Source organism: Rhineura floridana, chromosome 9 (assembly GCF_030035675.1).
Source record: "Rhineura floridana isolate rRhiFlo1 chromosome 9, rRhiFlo1.hap2, whole genome shotgun sequence".
NCBI classification, from domain to species: Eukaryota; Metazoa; Chordata; class Lepidosauria; order Squamata; family Rhineuridae; genus Rhineura; species Rhineura floridana.
This window is the reverse complement of record NC_084488.1, coordinates 124,201,239-124,218,905: the sequence shown is the minus strand read 5'-3', so window position 1 is coordinate 124,218,905 and position 17,667 is coordinate 124,201,239. Positions and strand designations below refer to the sequence as shown.

The 17,667-nt window shown below is 48.4% G+C and overlaps 1 protein-coding gene across 1 annotated transcript in view; it reads left to right on the top strand.

The window, feature by feature from the left end:
* CDC25B (cell division cycle 25B) overlaps positions 1-17,667 on the top strand; it is a 36,457-nt gene that overhangs the window by 7,550 nt on the left and 11,240 nt on the right. The window contains exons 3-9 of the mRNA XM_061583629.1: positions 611-662; positions 7,199-7,240; positions 9,664-9,700; positions 10,097-10,207; positions 10,346-10,459; positions 12,025-12,162; positions 16,110-16,187. Coding sequence (XP_061439613.1) covers positions 611-662; positions 7,199-7,240; positions 9,664-9,700; positions 10,097-10,207; positions 10,346-10,459; positions 12,025-12,162; positions 16,110-16,187 — 572 coding nt within the window. The remainder of the gene's footprint in view (positions 1-610; positions 663-7,198; positions 7,241-9,663; positions 9,701-10,096; positions 10,208-10,345; positions 10,460-12,024; positions 12,163-16,109; positions 16,188-17,667) is intronic.

The window sequence follows — 17,667 nt, the reverse complement described above, 5'->3', positions numbered from 1 at the left end:
GAGGGCTTCTCTGGTGGGCTTCTGCGCCCACACACAGATGCCCAGAAGCTGGGTGAGGGGGCAGCGAGCGGAAGGGCTGTATAGGGGGAGTGGATAAGGGGGGGGGACATCCCCACTAGCTTCCTTCGAGTGGTTGGCTGGTTTGTGGAGGCTTTCTGGCAGGACGGGAGTGCTGGTGGCTCGCAACCCTCTTCCATTCTCGATGGAGACCCTGTGGTGGTCCCGCACCCTTGAGACTGGGGTGGTGTCATGGCATTCCCGGCCCAGCTAGGCAGACCTCATTTTGGGAATTCAGGAAGATTCCCTCTTCTTTCCAAGCCCTGACACTTACTCACCACCTAAATATATGCCTCCTCTCTGCTTCTCCGAGTAGAAAATGCCATACAACTCTTTGCCCACGGTTGTCCCATAAGCACTCCAAGCGCAAGTCCATCTTCTCCCAGTTCTGTCAACCTCCTTAGCCCACGATGCAGAGTGCGACATCGTAAGGGAAGACCCTCTCAAAAGTTCTCAAAGGTGGAGTCTTGGGGATTTGGAAGCTCCCTCCCTCTGAGCTGTACTCTGAGCATTGCTGCTGCATCAGATGAGTGTATTTTTGTTGTTGACGCAGGTATGGGTCCAGATTCCCCTGGAGAGCCAGACATGGAGAACTTTGAAGATGCGTAAGTTGGAAATATGTGCTGATATTTAATCAGCCGGGGGGGGGGGGTGTTGGTTGGTTTCAGTGCCCAATAAAGTGCACTTCTTTGCTGCAAACACGAGACCTCCTTTGGGCTGTGGCGGTGAGTTGACGAATTTTGGGTACTGAAGTCCTTCAGAGAAAGGGTTTTAGTATCGCTGGAGAAGAATCGTTGGCGTCCTCAGTTGAACTATAACCACAGTGCTGTGAAGTCTGTGCTAGAAAGTAAAATAAAGGCCCTGTCTATCCTGGACCCAAAAAGCTGTGACCTACTCATGCAGATTTGGTCTTGCTAGTCAAAGAAAGGGCCTTTGGAAGGGCTCTTGGCTTCTTGAGAATTCAGCGGGCATTCATCCATGCATTTTCAGGCTTCTCCTTCCAACCCTGAGGACAAGGACTTTGCCATTCCCTCTCTGAATTTGAAACCTGGCATTCTTGGGAAGCTGAATTCCCTGCTTGTTCAGCATATTCTGGGCTGCTTCTGCTCTGGTGTGAACTTGTACCTGACGCGTGCAACTCTGATTGCAATAGTTCAGGCTCCAAACCAGTTTTAAGTCTGCAGTGTATGCTAGATGCGTCCTGAAGAGGGTTAAAGCCTAAAAGGATCAGGCCCATTCTTTGGGGATTGCATGAGAACATTCTGCTGAGAGGGTTAACACGCTGCTGAAGAGGGGTACGGAATATAATTGGGTCTTGAGTTTGCTGGGAGGTGTCATTGCAGGGTTACAGCTCGGAAGTTTTCGGGTGACTTTTCTTTCTTTTTTCGTTTTGCAAAGCTGAGGATGTTTCCCCCTCTGGCTCTCCTAATCCATTTACTGCTTGTGGCTTAACATAGCCTTTGTTCCCTTGTCTAATGTGTTTCAAGTGCCACGAATACCACGATGCTGGTATTCCAGGGAAGTTTGCATCCACAGTGACTAATCTATTTGATAAATTCTCCCAGTTCCCTGGGGGGTCTGTGTGAAGGTGCTTGGCTTTGTTCCAGCCCCCGTCCCCTCTCCTGCCCCTGCAATCTCTCCCTCCCTTGCCCCCCCCATCCTTTCTCATACCATATCAACAAGGTCCTTCCAAGGTGGGCTGTAATGTTGTATACCTAGGATCATACACCACAGTGGAACAAAGTTTATTGCGTGGCCTCTGGTAGAATGGGTGGAGAGAGCCTGTATGCAGGCGTGAAATTAATGCAAAGTGTGCATGGTGCCTATAACACCTTATGTTAACCATACGACAATGCTGCCAAGTAGGTCACTCTTATCCCCATGTTGCTTATAGGGGATGTGTGTGGGTTGGCATGCTGAGCAGGGCAGAGTGCCTTGCCTAAAGCTATAGCAGTGAGTTCCACATGGTGAGGTTGGAACTGGAGTCTTCTTGACCTTGTAGCTGAGTATCTTAGCTGCAGTGGCCTAAATTTTTAATTTTGAGGTTTAAATTGAACTTTAAGTTTCAGGCTCTTGGGATATTCAGGAGAACAGACCTGTATCTTTGTGGTGACCCAGTTGCCAGGGAGCTGGACTTCTGAATGCTTTTTAGTCTCTGCCCACTATGGGCTTTGTCCCCCAGTGATTTCCCACATGGGTCACCAGTCCTTTATGGGGGGGGGGAGGTTCCCCATCCCTGTTTTAAGATATGACATCAACACACTTCGAGTGGGAGCTCCTCAGTGCATTGAACTGAAGAGCAGCATTTTTTGTGTGTGTAAGTGGGGAGAGCCAGCAAGAAAGAGGTTTTCATAATTCAGAGCAAGGGTCACTAACCTTTTTGGGCACATTTGCAAACTGGAGAAACTGTTGCGCGCATGCAACCCAAACAGGTGCTGAAATCTATTTGCTTTTTTCAATCTATTGAACTCTGTTTCTCTCAAGCCTAATTTTAGTGGGGGACAGGGGAAGGTAGCCTGCTGGGACCAGGGAAGGCTTTTGTGGGTGAATGTGCACCCACGGGTGCCCACATTGGCGATCCCTGGGGGGGTGAGAACTTAGGAAGCACTTGGTGTTTTGCTCCTTGTGCGCATGGAATCTGCTGTTTCTAAGCGTTCTGTTCCTTCAGAATGTCTTCCCCACACCCCCATTGCACTAATTTTAATTTTTTTTTAATATCGGATTTTTAAATTGTTGTAACCTGTCCTGGGTCCTGCTGGTGAAGGGTGTGTAATAAATAAACATAATATTTACAATAAGAGTTCTGGGACGGACCTGCTTGCTCAGAGTTGCCTCTGTTCAGCAGGGAGAGGCAGACTCTCTTTCCCAATTCTCGCTTGCTGTGAAGGTAAAGCTGGAGATAGACAGAGCAAGGGGCCGCAGATGCACTGTTGGTCAGGTAAAATCTCCTCTTGCGTATCTAATGCGATGTGCTCAGCTTGACAAGAGAGACGACTGCTTATCAGAAACCATCTCTGTCTCAGCAGTATTTAAATAATAAAAAGCCCTGTCTCCTGCTAAAGATTCTGCTGTTGGGGAACAGTGGAGCGTTAGAGATCTCCCCGCCCCACCCCATCAGCAACTCCTTTGCCACCGGGAGGCAAGAAGCTTTTGGGTGTGCCACTCCCAGCTGACGGCTCAGTGGTTGGAAAATAGATTGCCTTCCCCAGGTGCAGCTTTTTTGAAACCTACGCTGAAAGGTGCAGGCCTCCAGCGTATTTCTCAGGGCACAGTGGCTGAAGGCTTCTCATGTTCTGGTGGTTTCCTGTTTGCGATGTCTTCAGAGGCTTACAGGAAAGACACTACGAAGCTGCAGCCCAGAGTGACCCTGATGGTTGCTTTCAAACCACTGCATGTTTTACTGAAATCGCACCCAGGCTACTTGTGCATCAGGAGGGGTGGTGGTGCTTGTGCAACGTGGTGCGCTCCAGACACTGTTGGACCTCAACTCCCATCATTCCTGGCGGTTGGCTGTGCTGGCCTGAGGCTGATGGGAGTTAGCACCCTACAGATGCTGTTGGACTATGTTGGGTACTCCTTATGTACATAAATCAAGTGTGGCTATATTTTGCACCCGAGCAGAGTGCATGCAAGTGTGTGTTGGGAAGCCACAGCAAATTACAGCTTTCAATTATGTATCCTTGTGGATGTGCCCAGACTAGAGATGTGAAGGCCAGGAAAAAAACCTGGATTCTCCCCCAATATTTCTCTTTATTTTGGGGGGGAAACTGGAAACATTCAGGAAGAAAATGGAAAACAGAGTGCTCCCCCTCCTGATGTTTCCAGTTTTTTCCCTTCACATCTCTCACTGACAGCATCAGATGAAACTCTGAACCCACAATCTCTCTGGGGGGTCCATTTGTGTCCTCAGATCTTTTCTGCCAGGGTCTTCTAACCGTAGAAGGTTGCAGCATACTAAGTGTTTCAGCCTTTAAATTGCTGCAGATAATCAGTTTATCAACATTTAAGAAACTGATTAAAACTCTCCCCCCACCCCAGTTAATTGGAGAGACTGGAGGCAGGCAGTGACTCTTACCCCCTTGAAGGGCAGGTGGACTCGAGGCAACAAGAGCAGACATTGTGGTGGGGTGGGAGGCATTGAAATTCATGCCAGTGAATCTGTAGTGCTGGAAACGTCCCCAGTACTGATGGCTCTTGAAAGCAAGGCAAGTCCTTCTCTCTCCCCGCTCCCTCCCCCAGCAATGAATACAACATTGAAATAGTTTTTGTGTGTTAAAATATGTGTTCTCTTACATTTTCCCTTAGAACATCATTTTAAAAGGCACCTTTTTGAGATTGTGCAATTAGTTTAGTTTAGGAAATTTTTCAGCACTTCCAAAAGGGTTAGGGTCCTGAAGCGACTGGAGATTTTCAAAAATTGGCTGTTACTTGGGCTTTAACAAGTTAAATGGTTTGATATTCCTTTACAAAGTGCAGGCTAAGGAAGATCTCTTCCCCATTGCCTTGCACCTGCCCTGGAGTTTTTTGGGCCTTGACAGCTGCCTGGCTGGTGAATGGGTAACTAGGACAGATGGTCTTCGAGGCCTCCAAGGAGGAGGCGGCCTGAAACTTTTTCTTTCTTTCATTGAAACCAGGAACATCTGCCTGAATTCCTGAGCCCACCCCTCCTTGGCCTTTGAGAGAGCCCTGAAAAAGTTGCATTCCTCAGGAGTGTCCAAATGAAGGATCTTAAGTGCTCCCTCTCCTGTCCAGTCCCTTTGCCTCATCTGTGCTTGCATTGATTCATCTCCATAGGTGTTAGAAAAAAGCATGCATCCACTCTCCTTTTGAATGGGGCTGCTTCTACTGAGACCCTTTGTACTTGGGACAAACTGCACGCAAATTGAATCTATTAGGAAGGACTTGTGCATATTTCAGTTTCAGCTCTGTGCATGCCTGTGGACGGTGGCGGGGGGTCCCAATATGCGGCCTTTAGAATGGATGTGGTAGGCTTGTGCTTTGTGCTTGTAAGAAGGGGCTTTCTGGGGAGGGGCAGGCGTGCTGTGTTCCCCTTGATGCTTCGGCAGGTCAGTTTTGTTGGGGACCTGCAGATTGTGCTGCAAGGGGTTGCAAACCCACCTCCCCTCCGTGTTGCAAAGGGGTGGGCGGGCGTGACTCCCTCTGGGGCATCCCACCAAGCCAGTTCCCCACCCCACCAGCTCTTTGCATAATTACCAGCCAGCGCTTGACAACACTTTTACCATTTTGCCGTCACAGGCAAAAACCAGTTGGCCCTCCGGACTTTGTTGTAGCGTGTGGGGTCATGAGCTGAGTAGGGAGTGATCCGCAGTGCAGGGCTTGCATGCTCTGATGGAATTAAACCAAATATCTGATTGTATGTATTGTGCAAACATTTCTGACCTGCAGAGGAATAACCCCGTGGATTGGTTTGGGGGGTTGGGTTGGGCTTGTGGCGTGTACCTGGCAGATGGTGTCCGAGTGGACCCCCCTTCCCTCCCCCTCCCAATTTGCATACAGGTGGGAAGCCACAAGCAGCATCTGTTGCCATGGGAATGCCCCCCATTGGGCCCATGTCTCCATTCACGAAGCCTCTTTGATCCTCTTTTCTCCATTATCCTGCCTTTGCTTTCACACTGCTCCCAGCTGAGCCCGCTGGGCTGACTGAATCCCTCCCTCCTTGCCAAGCAGGGCTGGGTCAGCAGCAACAGGCAAGCTCTGCCCGCTCTGTCCCTTTACGGTCTCCACAAAGACCACCCTGCAGCAGGGCCACGCTTGTTAACTCGAGTGGTGCGAGAAGGCCTGGCCCCGGGGTGGGAAGGGAGTGAGTGAGAGTGAGCCCTCAGTGCAGCAGAGAAGGGTCCATAGTTCAGTGGCGGTGGGGGAATGGAACTTGCCTTGTACAGCACAGTGCTTAACGTTGGCTCTGTCTGCACAGTGCATTTAGAGCAGTATTGTGCCACTTCAAACAGGTACGGCTTCCCCCAGAGAGTCCTGGGAAGGGTAGTTTGTGAAGAGTGGAGAGAGTTGTTAGGAGAGCCCTCTTCCCCTTGCAGAGCTACAATTCCCAGAGTTCCCTGGGAAGAGGGTTTGACTCTGGGAACTGTATTTCTGTGAGCGGGAACAGGGTCTCCTGACAAATCTTTGCACCCGTAACAGACTACAGCTCTCAGGATTGTTGGGGGCAGGGAAGCCTCTCTTGTTTAAAGTGATATCGTAGAGCTTTAAATGTATAGTGCAGATGGGCCTGTTTTTAGTACTTAAAAGTGCAGAGTTGGGAGGAGAGCGTAAGTTTAGATGATGTTGACGATGACGGCCTTCCCCAAGGCGAGAAAGGGTCTCAAGGACTGCTCCCTCGAGAAGTGGCATGGTTTATTTATTAATTAAAATTTTATACTGCCCCATAGCCGAAGCTCTCTGGGCGGTTTACAACATAAAAATCAATATATAATATACAATTCATATTTAGTACAATTAAAAGGAAAAACAATACATCATGTTTTAAATAAACATAAGTAAGCAATAAATCTCAACAATTTACATAACATAATAACAGAATAATAAATAAAACAAAACAAACATAGCAATTATAACAATATCTACAGCATATTCTCCAATGTCCCATTGTGCTTCTCCCCACCTAACCCCATCTTCCATAACCAATAGCACTATAAACGTTTCTTCCATTGTCTTGGTTGTGTGGGGTGGAAGGATTTCTTCTGCATCACCAGCCTTTCCTCACCCCCCCAAGTTCTGATTTTTGGACACCAGTTTTCACGGCATTGTGCAGCTGGGCTCACTCCCTTGAGTAAAAGGGGCGCTGATGGCCCTGTGGGTGCCTGCCTCCCTCCCTCCAGGGTGCCTGGTCTTTCCTCTTCCCTTGGGGGCGGCACAGCCTGGCGTAGAGAGCAGCTTGCATGCCTGGCCCTGCCTCAGCAGCAGAGCAGGAGACAGCCAACGTGGTGCCCTCCTGAAGTTGCTGGGCTTGCAGCGCCCATCAGCCCCAGCCAGTGGCCAGGGATGGTGGGAGCCTGGCAACGTAAGGAGGGTGCCCACGTTGGCCACTCCTGCCGCTGCGTGGCCTGCATTCCTGTAATGCCCGTGAGCGTTGGGGAATAAACCTTGTGTTTCCTTCATCTAACAGATTTGAGAGGGCCGTGTTGGAACCTCGGAGCGTCTTCAAAAAGTAAGTGCAGTGAAATATTTAAGGGTGTCCCCCCCTTTTGATTAAAATGGGAAAACAAATTGGGGCCCATCTCTGATTTACCTGGGGTCAGCCAGCGTTCTTTTCCCCTTTGATCCATCTCTCAATACACTCCTGTTGGGGTGTGTGTGTGTTGGGGGGGTGTTGCAGAGGCTTGTGGGCCTCTGCTCCAGGTGAACTTTATTCTGTCGGGCCCTCCTAGATCCCTTGGGGCCCCCTCTCGTCCCATGCAAAATGAGATTTCACCCTAGAACATGCCGGGCGCTTGCCTGCAGCCGCATCTGGTTAACAGGAATATATCTGGCTGTGGTGGATGGCAGGTTGTTTGGCGGGGGGCTCACTGCTGAGAAGGAGGCAGTCAGCTTCCCAACAGCCTTTGCAACTCCATTCTGGAGACACCCCCCTCCCCCCATAGCAACATACACTGTCAAGGGGCACTTAGAAGACTCAAACCAGCCCAAGTGCCATAGCTCAGTGGGAGAGCGTTGGCTTTTTATGCACAAGACCCTGGGTCAGAACCCAGCATCTCCAGGTGCTGTTTGTATGATTTCAACCATCAATATCTCATGAAGGTTAACTATTTAATTTTTGCAGATTGTATTGCTTTTATTGATGTTTTACTGATGCACTATTGATGCTTTATTGATGTACTCTATATTTGTGTTTTTTGTAAGCCACCTTGAGGGCCAAAAGGCAGGGTAGAAATATTCAAATCAAATCAGTGTAGGGCTCCCTCTCTGAAACCCCTGACGAGCTGCTGCCAGCGGGTGAGCCGGATGGGCCCCAGTGGTCTGACTCAGTAGTCTTGTTCACGCATTACACATCACACACTGGGCTCTTGCTGGGAGGAAGGCCGGGATATAAATCGGATAATAAATAAATAAATTACACTAAACACGGGTATAATCTGTCTCCACACATGTTGCTGGAAACCAACGGAGAGGGAGAGCGCTGTTGTACTCTGGTCCCCTTGTGGGCTTCCCACTGGTGCATGTGGTTGACCGTTGTGAGAGCAGGATGCTAGACTAAGTGGGCTGCCGGCCTGACCCAGCAGGCCATGTTACTGTACTTGCGTGCAGGTGTTGCTGTGAAAGACGGCACCCTTGTTGATTTGTGCAGCTGGGCTCTTTGTGGGCCCAGATTGTTGAATGTAATGTGCAAACCCCCCTGGATTAAGGCAGCTTCCTAAACTCTTATCCCTTGAGGGGCTTTATGGTTTGCCAGCCTAGGAGGGCACCGTTGCCAAGGAAAGTCCTGTGACTCTCTGCCTCCTTCCCCTCCGCCTTTCCCCTGTTATGCGTTGGTTGCAACATGCTCAGCGCCACTTGCATCTCTTTGGGATTTATTCCTCCCACTTCACCCTGGTTGTGAGCTTGCTTCAGAAATCACTTTCTTTCCTCTTACTCTCTGCTTCAGTCCTTCTGTATCTCGCCTAAGCACGCCAAGACTTGTAGGCTCTAAATAATGGATTTATTATCCCTAGCTGCCTTGGGGCGTTGGGTGGGCTTGTTAAGGCCACATTTATGAATGTATTTTTTTTTTGGAAATTATCCATTCCAGCAGCTGGGAAGAGTAGTTTCTCTCACCAGATTAAAGGGATAGTCTGCACTTCCAGCAATATCTAGTGCAGCCTTTCCCAACCAGTGTGCCTCCAGATGTTGTTGGACCACAATTCCCATCTTTCCTGACCATTGGCAATGCTGGCTGAGGCTGATGGGAGTTGTGGTCCAACAACATCTGGAGGCACACTGGTTGGGAAAGGCTGATCTAGTGGGAAAGGTTTTCCTGGGCTTTACATGGTAAGCTGTTATACTGAGTCAGACCAGTGGTCCATCAAGCTCAGTGCTGTCTGCACTGACTGGCAGCAGCGGCTTTCCAAGGTTTCAGACTGGGTACATTGCCAGTCCTACCTGGAGATGCCAGAGGTTGAGCCTGGCAGCTTTTGCATGCAGGCCAATGTTCTGCCACTGAGCTGTGCCCCTCTCTTAGTCCTGGGGTGTGTGTTAGGTGTTGGTGAAAGTCCGTACATTTGAAATGTTCCTTGTGGAAAATACCTTCCACGGGGGGGGGGAAGCGTATCAGGAAGGCGTCCCACCTGTGTTTCTGCCGTCATTCTGCCCCTGTATACACAGAGGGGTGTGTGTGTAAAGGGAGAGGGTTCAGACATGCACTTTCTCACCTTCAGAAGAAAAAGGCTGTACCGCTGGAGTCTTCTGACAATGAAAATTGAAACAATGAAAACATTTAAAACAATTTCATTAATAAAAATGGTTTCAAATCCAATTCAGATAGACTGGGATAAAAGCCTGCACTTAAAAGCCCTTCTAATAGCGGTGGACCTAGGAGGAGGTTCCAAAGGGTACGTGCTAGCCAGGCCCTGATGGCTGGTCTCTTTTTGTTTGCAGTGAAAGTTTCCCCATCAGAAGAATCCAGTCTTTGCCGGTAAGTTTACCAATTGTCTTGGACCAGCCTCACAAAGGCCCATTAAGCTGTGTTTCGTGCATGAACTCTTGAAAGAAAAAACTGCCAGCCTTGAGTTGTTTTAGGAGTTGGGTCCTTTTAACCTAGAAGCCATCCCTAATCACTGAGGAGGAGGGGGTGCTTGTGATGGGAAAATCTGTACATGCTCAGAGGCAAGTGACTCTTTGTGCAACTAGGCTGAGCACTAGCATTTAACCCACTGTACGTGTCTGGGGTGTCGAAATGCAGAAACTTGTTTCCCCTTTCCTGTGGGCATTTCAAAATGTAGCCTTTGGGGTTGCCTGAGAGACAGCGCACTGGAGCCTGACCCAGGGGGCAAAATGGATCATTGTTCTCCCATGGCTTGACCTCTTACAGGTTCGGTTTCTGGGTGCGAGTCCTACGCTAAGAAACATTTCTAACTGCGAGGAATTCAACAGTCCTGGGGTCGTTGAGAGGAACTCGGCGCTCAAAGGCAACGGGGAAAATGTAAGCTGTCAGAATGCTCCTTATGGGTGCAATTCCCTCTTCCTTTCTCCTCCTGCTGGCTGGGGGAGCACGGTTAAAGAGCTTCTTCCTGTGCCCTTTTAAAAGTTGCAAGACACCTCTAATTTCCTGTCTTTATAGGAAGGCGTCCTCTTTAAGAAACCCCTGCGCCCTGCAGGCAGGTTGTGCACCTCTGGTGGGGCTGGTGAGAAGGACCTCTTTGCACAGAGACCAAACTCTGCTCCTGATCTCATGGTGAGTGTGTGTGTGCATGTGCGCATGCGTGCATGCATGCACATGTTAGTACACTGTTGTATCGTGAGCGTTCCAGAGACGTGCAGCTTCTCATGGAGGCAATTGAATGAATGCAGCATCTTGTGAGCCTCAATGGTAGGGGAGGTGTAGGCCTCCAGCAGCCTGGGGAACTGGGCCTCAACTGCACTGTCGTTTAAAGCTGCTGTTATGTCATTTTAAACAGACATGGTTTCCCCCAAAGAATCCTGGGAATTGTAGTTTGTTTTCTGGTGCTGACAGTTGTTAGGAGATCCCTATTTCCCTCATAGAGCTACAACTCCCAGAGTGGTTTAGCAATCTGTTATTATTAAAATATCAAATTTTAAAAAATGTAAAAAACAAAATAAAAATCCTGTTCATAGGGAGCGCTGGAAATTGTAGCTCTGTGTGATGAATGGGATTTCCTAAGCACCTTTAACAAACATTTCCTTGATGAGGTGCCCCTGGCACCAACACTGTTATCTCTTCAGCACCAGGCCAAGACTTTCCTCTTCACCCAGGCATTTTAGCATGTGTGAGAGCCAGTGTGGTGTAGTGGTTAAACCTGTTGGACTACGACCTGGGAGACCAGGGTTCAAATCCCCACATAGCCGTGAAGCTCACTGGGTTACCTTGGGCCAGTCACTTCCTCTCAGCCTCAGGAAAACCCTATTCCTAGCGTTGCCATAAGTCGGAATCGACTTGAAGGCAGTACGTAGCATGTGTATACACATGCAATCAATCAATCACAAACTTCATTTCCCAGGATTCTTTTGGGGGAAGCCATGACTGTTTAAAGTGGTATGATGCTGCTTTAAATGTATGGTGTGGATGGGGCCTTACTCTACTTTCCCACAGTGTATAAAGGGTTATATGCAGTGTTAGTCCTGCTTGAAGTAGACCCACGGATATTAATGGAAACAACTCACTTAAGTCATTTGCATTTAAGTGTTTTTTGGGACCCTTCATGAAGAGGGTAGACTACTGGTTTAGTTGGTGGGCATGGATTGGTGAGCGAGTGGGAGAGTTATGTTCTTTCTCTCTCCCACCTCCTCCCCGACAAGTTTTGCAGCAAATCAGTAATCCCATGGTAGGGTCTGAAGGCACCTGATGAGACCACCTTGCTGAAGGTGAGCTTAGTCAGTTCCTGGGTGGGAAATCTCCTGGGAATTGCATATATGCTGCCTTGGGTTCCACGATGGAAGAAAGCCAGGATAATGTATTAAAATAAAAAATAGTCCTCTTAAAAGGAGAGTGGGTACAGCAGGCTTCAGTTTCAGCACTGCCTCCGATCAGGTCTCTCTCTCCCCCTCAACCCCCATTTTCATGTCTTTCACTGTTGCATGTTTTCCTCCTCCCTCCAGTCTCTTTTCCTCGTGTGCCATGTCTTTTTAAGATTATAAATCCAAGGGCTATGCCATAATAATCCACTCTGGGAAATGCCTTAGCTAAAGCGGGGTGGAGTACAAGTGCTTCAAATAAATACATAACATCTTGACTGTGCTTGGCTCTTCTCACAATTTGCTCTTCCCTTCCCCCCCCTTCAGTATTGCAGTCCAGAGAAGGAGAATGTGAGCCCCACGTCCGAGAACCGAGTCTACCTCCGCTGCTCCTCCTTGGCCTACTTCATGACTGACAAAGATGAAGATGATGGGTTTTTGGAAATCCTGGATGAAGAATTGAAAGTAAGGATTGTGTTGGGGGGGGGCAGTGATCTCCTGCAGGTGATTAAAGTGGGGTGGGGGTGCATGCAGTTGGCTTTTATAACCCTATCCTGCACCAGGGAAAGCAAAACTCCGTCTGCTTGAGCAGCAATCCCAGCAAGACTGACTTTTGGGAGTAGGTTTTAATGGGGGAGATTTCCATGTAAGCCTGGTTGGCATTGCAGTTTAACTCATACAGGTTATTGTGCAAACATCAGTCCGTATCATCAGTTCTGCTGCCTTTTTTGTGGCTGCGTGCAACGAGCGACATACTGCTTATTCTCCACCTCCGACACAAATAACAAAACTAATTTACAATTCTAGTTTCCTGTTTGTTAGACTTTTTGACAGGAAAGAGCTGTACCAAGAGCAAGGCAAAAAGGTAAAGGTGTCCCCGCACTTATAGTGCGAGTCGTTTCTGACTCTTAGGGTGACGTCTTGCGACGTTTACTAGGCAGACCGTATATATGGGGTGCGATCCGGCCTTACTTTACCCCCCAGCATATGCCAAGTACTCATTTTACCGACCACGGATGGATGGAAGGCTGAGTGGACCTCGACCCCTTTTACCAGAGATTCGACTTCCTCCTTCCGTTGTAATCGAACTCCGGCCGTGAGCAGAGCTTCAGCTGCGTTACTGCTGCTTACCACTCTGTGCCACGGAGGATCATAAAGAGCAAGGCACTGGCAGTTTATTTCTTTGTTTATTATTTGATTTCTATCCCGCCCTTCCTCCCAGCAGGAGCCCAGGGTGGCAAACAAAGTGCTAAAAACACTTTAAAACATCATAAAAACAGATCTTAAAATACATTAAAACAAAACAGAGTTAAAACCATTTAGGGAAAAAGAACTTTAAAAAAGGGTTAAAAACATTATTAAAAAACATATTAAGCAATTCTCACACAGACGCAGACTGGGATAGGTCTCAACCTAAAAGGCTTGTTGAAAGCCTAAAAGGCTAGTTGTGCTTAGTGGAGCCTCCTTACCTTCCCCCCCCCCCAACTGGGCCTCTGTCATTTGGGCTCTTTCCAGCACGGTTGGAGTCCAAAACAGTTGTAGGGCCGAGGCTAGCCAAGGCTGCCAGGAGCTACATATATTTTGAGCATTCCATTATTGTTGTTATTATACTTACAAGCAAATCAAGGTTGTATTTAGATTTTATCCTTCTTGTAAGCTGAATGCTGCACCCAAGACAAACTGTCTTAGGTTTCCTTAAAGGGAGATGAAGCTGGGGTGGTTGTTCTTCTTGGAAAATCATGAGCAAGGAACCTAAAACCTTTATATCAGAAAGTGTCCAACTCTTCCGCTGTGTTTTTTCCTTCCTTTTTAAAATTTATTTTTAATAATTACTATGCAGAATCAGTACACAATATATATATATATATATAGTTCGATATGAACTAAAATTCTGAATATTCAGTATATAAATCATTTGCCTGTTGTTTATAGATCCAGTGTTTAAAATCACACTATTTCCCCCCACATGTGTGTGTGTAGACAATCTGCACATATATGGCAACATTAGGATATAATACGAGAGCCAGTGTGGTGTAGTGATGAGAGTGTTGGGCTACAACCTGGGAGACCAGGGTTCGAATCCCCACACAGCCATGAAGCTCACTGGGTGACCTTGGGACAGTCTCCGCCCCTCAGCCTCAGAGGGAGGCGATGGGAAACCCCCTCTGAATACCGCTTACCATGAAAACCCCATTCATAGGGAAGCCATAAGTCAGAATCAACTTGAAGGCAGCCCATTTCATTTTTCAGGATATAATACATGTAAATTTTATTTTTTTCTCCCAAGGTTTTTTCAGTTGTGTGTGAATGTATGTTATATTTAAGCATCCAAACACATTTATGTTTATATTGATATATTCATTACTTGTTTTATTTATTCTGATGTGCTTTATCCCTTTGCCACCTTTTTGGAATGATTGGCTCTGATTTGTTTGCTGTGTTCAGAATGGCAAAACGTTTTGATTGTGCAGCGAGGCTTGTCACCCTCTCCCTTCTAGCAAAACATGTTAAGTTGCACCCCTAGCATTAGGTGGTAGTTCCATCTCTTCCGTTTCTGAAAACTCATCATTGTGTCCAGGGGTAGTTGCCGAAAACCTCTTTTTGTTTGTGTGAGTGAATGAGTAATACTGAGATTGCCAGGACCTTGAGTTCTGTCTTGTGCATCGCATTCTATACTTGTGCAGTCCTGGATTCACAGGAAATGTGTTTGTTGAAATGTTTTTAAAGCCTAGGGAAGCAACCCTCTGTGGTCTGAGTCTTTATTTTGTTTATTACGTTTATATCCCACCCTTCCTCCAAGGAGCTGAAGGTGGCACATGTAGTTCTCCCTCTCCCCATTTCATCCTCACAACAGCCCTGCAAAGTACGTTACACTGAGAGATGATGGCTGGCCCAAGGTTGCCCAGTGAGCTTCATGGCTGAGAGGGGATTTGAATCCTGGTCTCCCAGGCTCTAATTCTGTGCTCTAACCACTATGCCTCTCAGGTCTTGTGGCAGATGCATTTGTGGACTAGCACTAGCTTGATCAGAGGCGTGGGTTTTTTTAGCCTTACCAGATTACCGTAATGTGTTGTACTTGGGGCTGTACAAGCATACCTGAATTGGCTCCTGATCCGTTTCTGGCGCCCAATGCAAAGTGCTAGTTCTGGCTTCTAAAAGCACTTTACAGCTTTGGACCAGAGTATCTGAAGGATCACCCCTTTTCTGTAGGCATATGTCGGCTGCGACATGGCAGGCGGCTACAAGGGCCTCACAAGTGGCGGCCCCATCTCTTACGGCGTGCCTATCGCAGAGAGATTCACCTGCCACCTACTTTAATGTGTAATCAGCACGAGCGAGCCCCTTCTCGTTCTCCCAAGCTTTTAAAGTCTGCTGCTAAATTTTCCTTTAAATCCTTTGCGTTTGCAATCTTTTAACATCCTTTTATTCCTTGGCATTTTGACAAGTTTAATAAGTAAACAAAAATATGGGGGAACACAGACCTTTTATTTTCTAAACATAGGGCTGAGAGGGGCATGTAGTGCTAGGGGTTGCCACATCTGTGCGTTGAGCCCAGGGCGGAGAAAGCTGAGATGAAAAGGCTGTAGTTCCATGGTAGAGCCGCAGTTTTTTTCTGCAGAGGGTTCCAGAGTCAGTCCCTGGCAACATCTCCAGGTAGGGCTCTGAATATCCCTGGTCTGAAATCCTGGCGAGCCAGACAGCGTAGATGACAAATGGGCTAGACAGACGAGTGGCCTGAGCTGGTGTCTAAGGCAACTTCCTCTGTTCCTAAAACAGAGAGAGAGAGAGATCAAGCCCATTTCACAAGAGCAATCACTGTGGCAATGCTGTTTCCTAACTGTGGTGTAGTGCTACCCAGGCTGTGGTCTGAAGGCCCGCAAGGCCAGCTCCCTGCTGAAGCGAAGCAGGGTCAGGTGTGGCCACTGCCTGGATGGGAGACCGCCTGGGAATCACATGGAAGCCGCCTTGGGTTTCAATAATGAAAAGAAAGGCGGGGTATAAATGTAGTAAATAGTAATAGTATCTTAACACGCCGTTTAGCAAGCTGTGAAGTGTTCGATGCTGCCTTTTTAAAATGCCCTGGACTTGCCAGGATGCCTTCTGTGAAGATCCCAATATAATTCTGGTCGATGCAGAGAGGAACTGTGTAGTGATCTTGGGCCTTGCACCAAGCAATCACTGGTAACCTGCTGGCTTTCTCCACCGGCTGTCTGCCCTATAGCTAGGTCCATCCGCCTCAATGCGCATCTTTGCCTGTTGCAGTCAAGCTTTTTCCGCCCTCCAACCTTTCTTGCCAGGGGATGGTGGGACGCCTCCCTCTGCTCCGTTGCTGCCCGTTTGGGGTGGGGTCTGTTCACGGCTTCCCTTACCACCCCCACTTGAGTGAATGGCTCTTCCCTTCCCTTTTCCAGGGCGATGCAGACGTCCCACTGGGTATGCAGAACTTGCTGATGGCCCCACTGATGAGAAAGGAAGATGAGTCTAGCATGGTATGTTGAGAGAGTGCCTTCTTAACACACACACACCTTCCTTCTGTGGGTGACTTGACTATCTGTAGTGGCTGCAGGCTGGGTCCTGGATTAGTGAGTGGGTTGGCATTTTAAGAAGGAAACGTTAGGGTGCAGGAGTGGCTGTGCAAAAGTGATATTGCAAGGGGTCGCCACCCACCTCCTGTTCCACTTGCCTGTGTTCTTTCCCCTCCAGATCCCTCATTTCCTTTCCCAAGAGCAGCAACTGGGAGCAGACAAGCCAGGGGTGCTGCAACCTGGGCCCCCAGTCCTTGTGGGGCTGCTGGTCACCTGACCACCCTGCCAGTTGCTCTGCACCTGTCATTCTCCTGCAAGCGCAGAGGAGGAGGGAGACCACCTCTGGAGGATGCTGTGGGGTGCTTGAGAGGCTTTTTGCCCAAAGCTCTCCTTCTGTTCAGGTTAAGCTAGGGAAGCATCGTCTCTTTGCATTCCGGCCTTAACCTTGATATTGCAAAGAGAGCCAGGCAGAGTCTTAGAATAAGGTTGACTCCTTCATAGCTAACTTTGCCCTCTGTCTGTTCAGGGAGGAGCACTGTAGCCCAGGGCTCTGCGTTACGTGGAAGGTCCCAGGTTCAATCCCTGGCATCTCCAGGTACGGCTGGGAATGTCCCTAGATGGACCAGCGGTCTGACTCGCTTGAAGCCAGGATAGCGATCTGCACCTGATTTAGTTAGTACATGAAATGCATTTTGTGGGAGTGAGCGAGGGTGTATTGCAACAAGCAGTAGCTGCCACCTCCTCCTTGCAGAAGCAACCTTAAACCTCCCTGGCTGGAAGTGAATGGCTGCATCTCTTGCATTTCCGCCTAGAGCAGGCAGAGTTCAGTGTGCGCCTCTCCATGGAGTTAGGTTGCTGCGCTTCAGTAGAGCTAGAAAAGAGCAGCTGGAAATGATCAGGGGGCTGGAGCAGCTTCCCTATGAGGAAAGATTACAACATTTATGGAAAAGGTGAGGGGGAGCGCATGATAGAGGTGTATAATATTATGCATGGAGCGGAGAAAGTGGGTTTGGGTTTGGGTTTGCGTGCCTTTAATGCTCCTTCATCTCAAAACAAAACGGCTTCTCTGCATGTGGAAAATGCGCAAAGTAGTCTAGATTTCTCCATGACATGTTTATTTTCTCTGTGGAGGGATTATTGTGACTTGGGTATGGAGGAGCATTCTGCCACGCGGCCCCCTCTGCCTTGGGCTCTGCCTGGATTGCACCATTTCAGACTGAGAGAGAACTAGGTCCTTGGCAGATGTGGATTAAGATTAAGACGCATCAAGAGGCCATTCTGTATCTGGTTTCAGGAGTTGTCTACATCACAGACCCTACTTTGGCCTTTGCCAACCTGGTGTTTCCTAGATGGAGGGCACCAGGATGGCAAAGGCTGTCTTAACATATGAGGAAAAGATGAGTTAATTTCAAGCCCTGTTGATGTGGGTGGACTAATGAGCAGC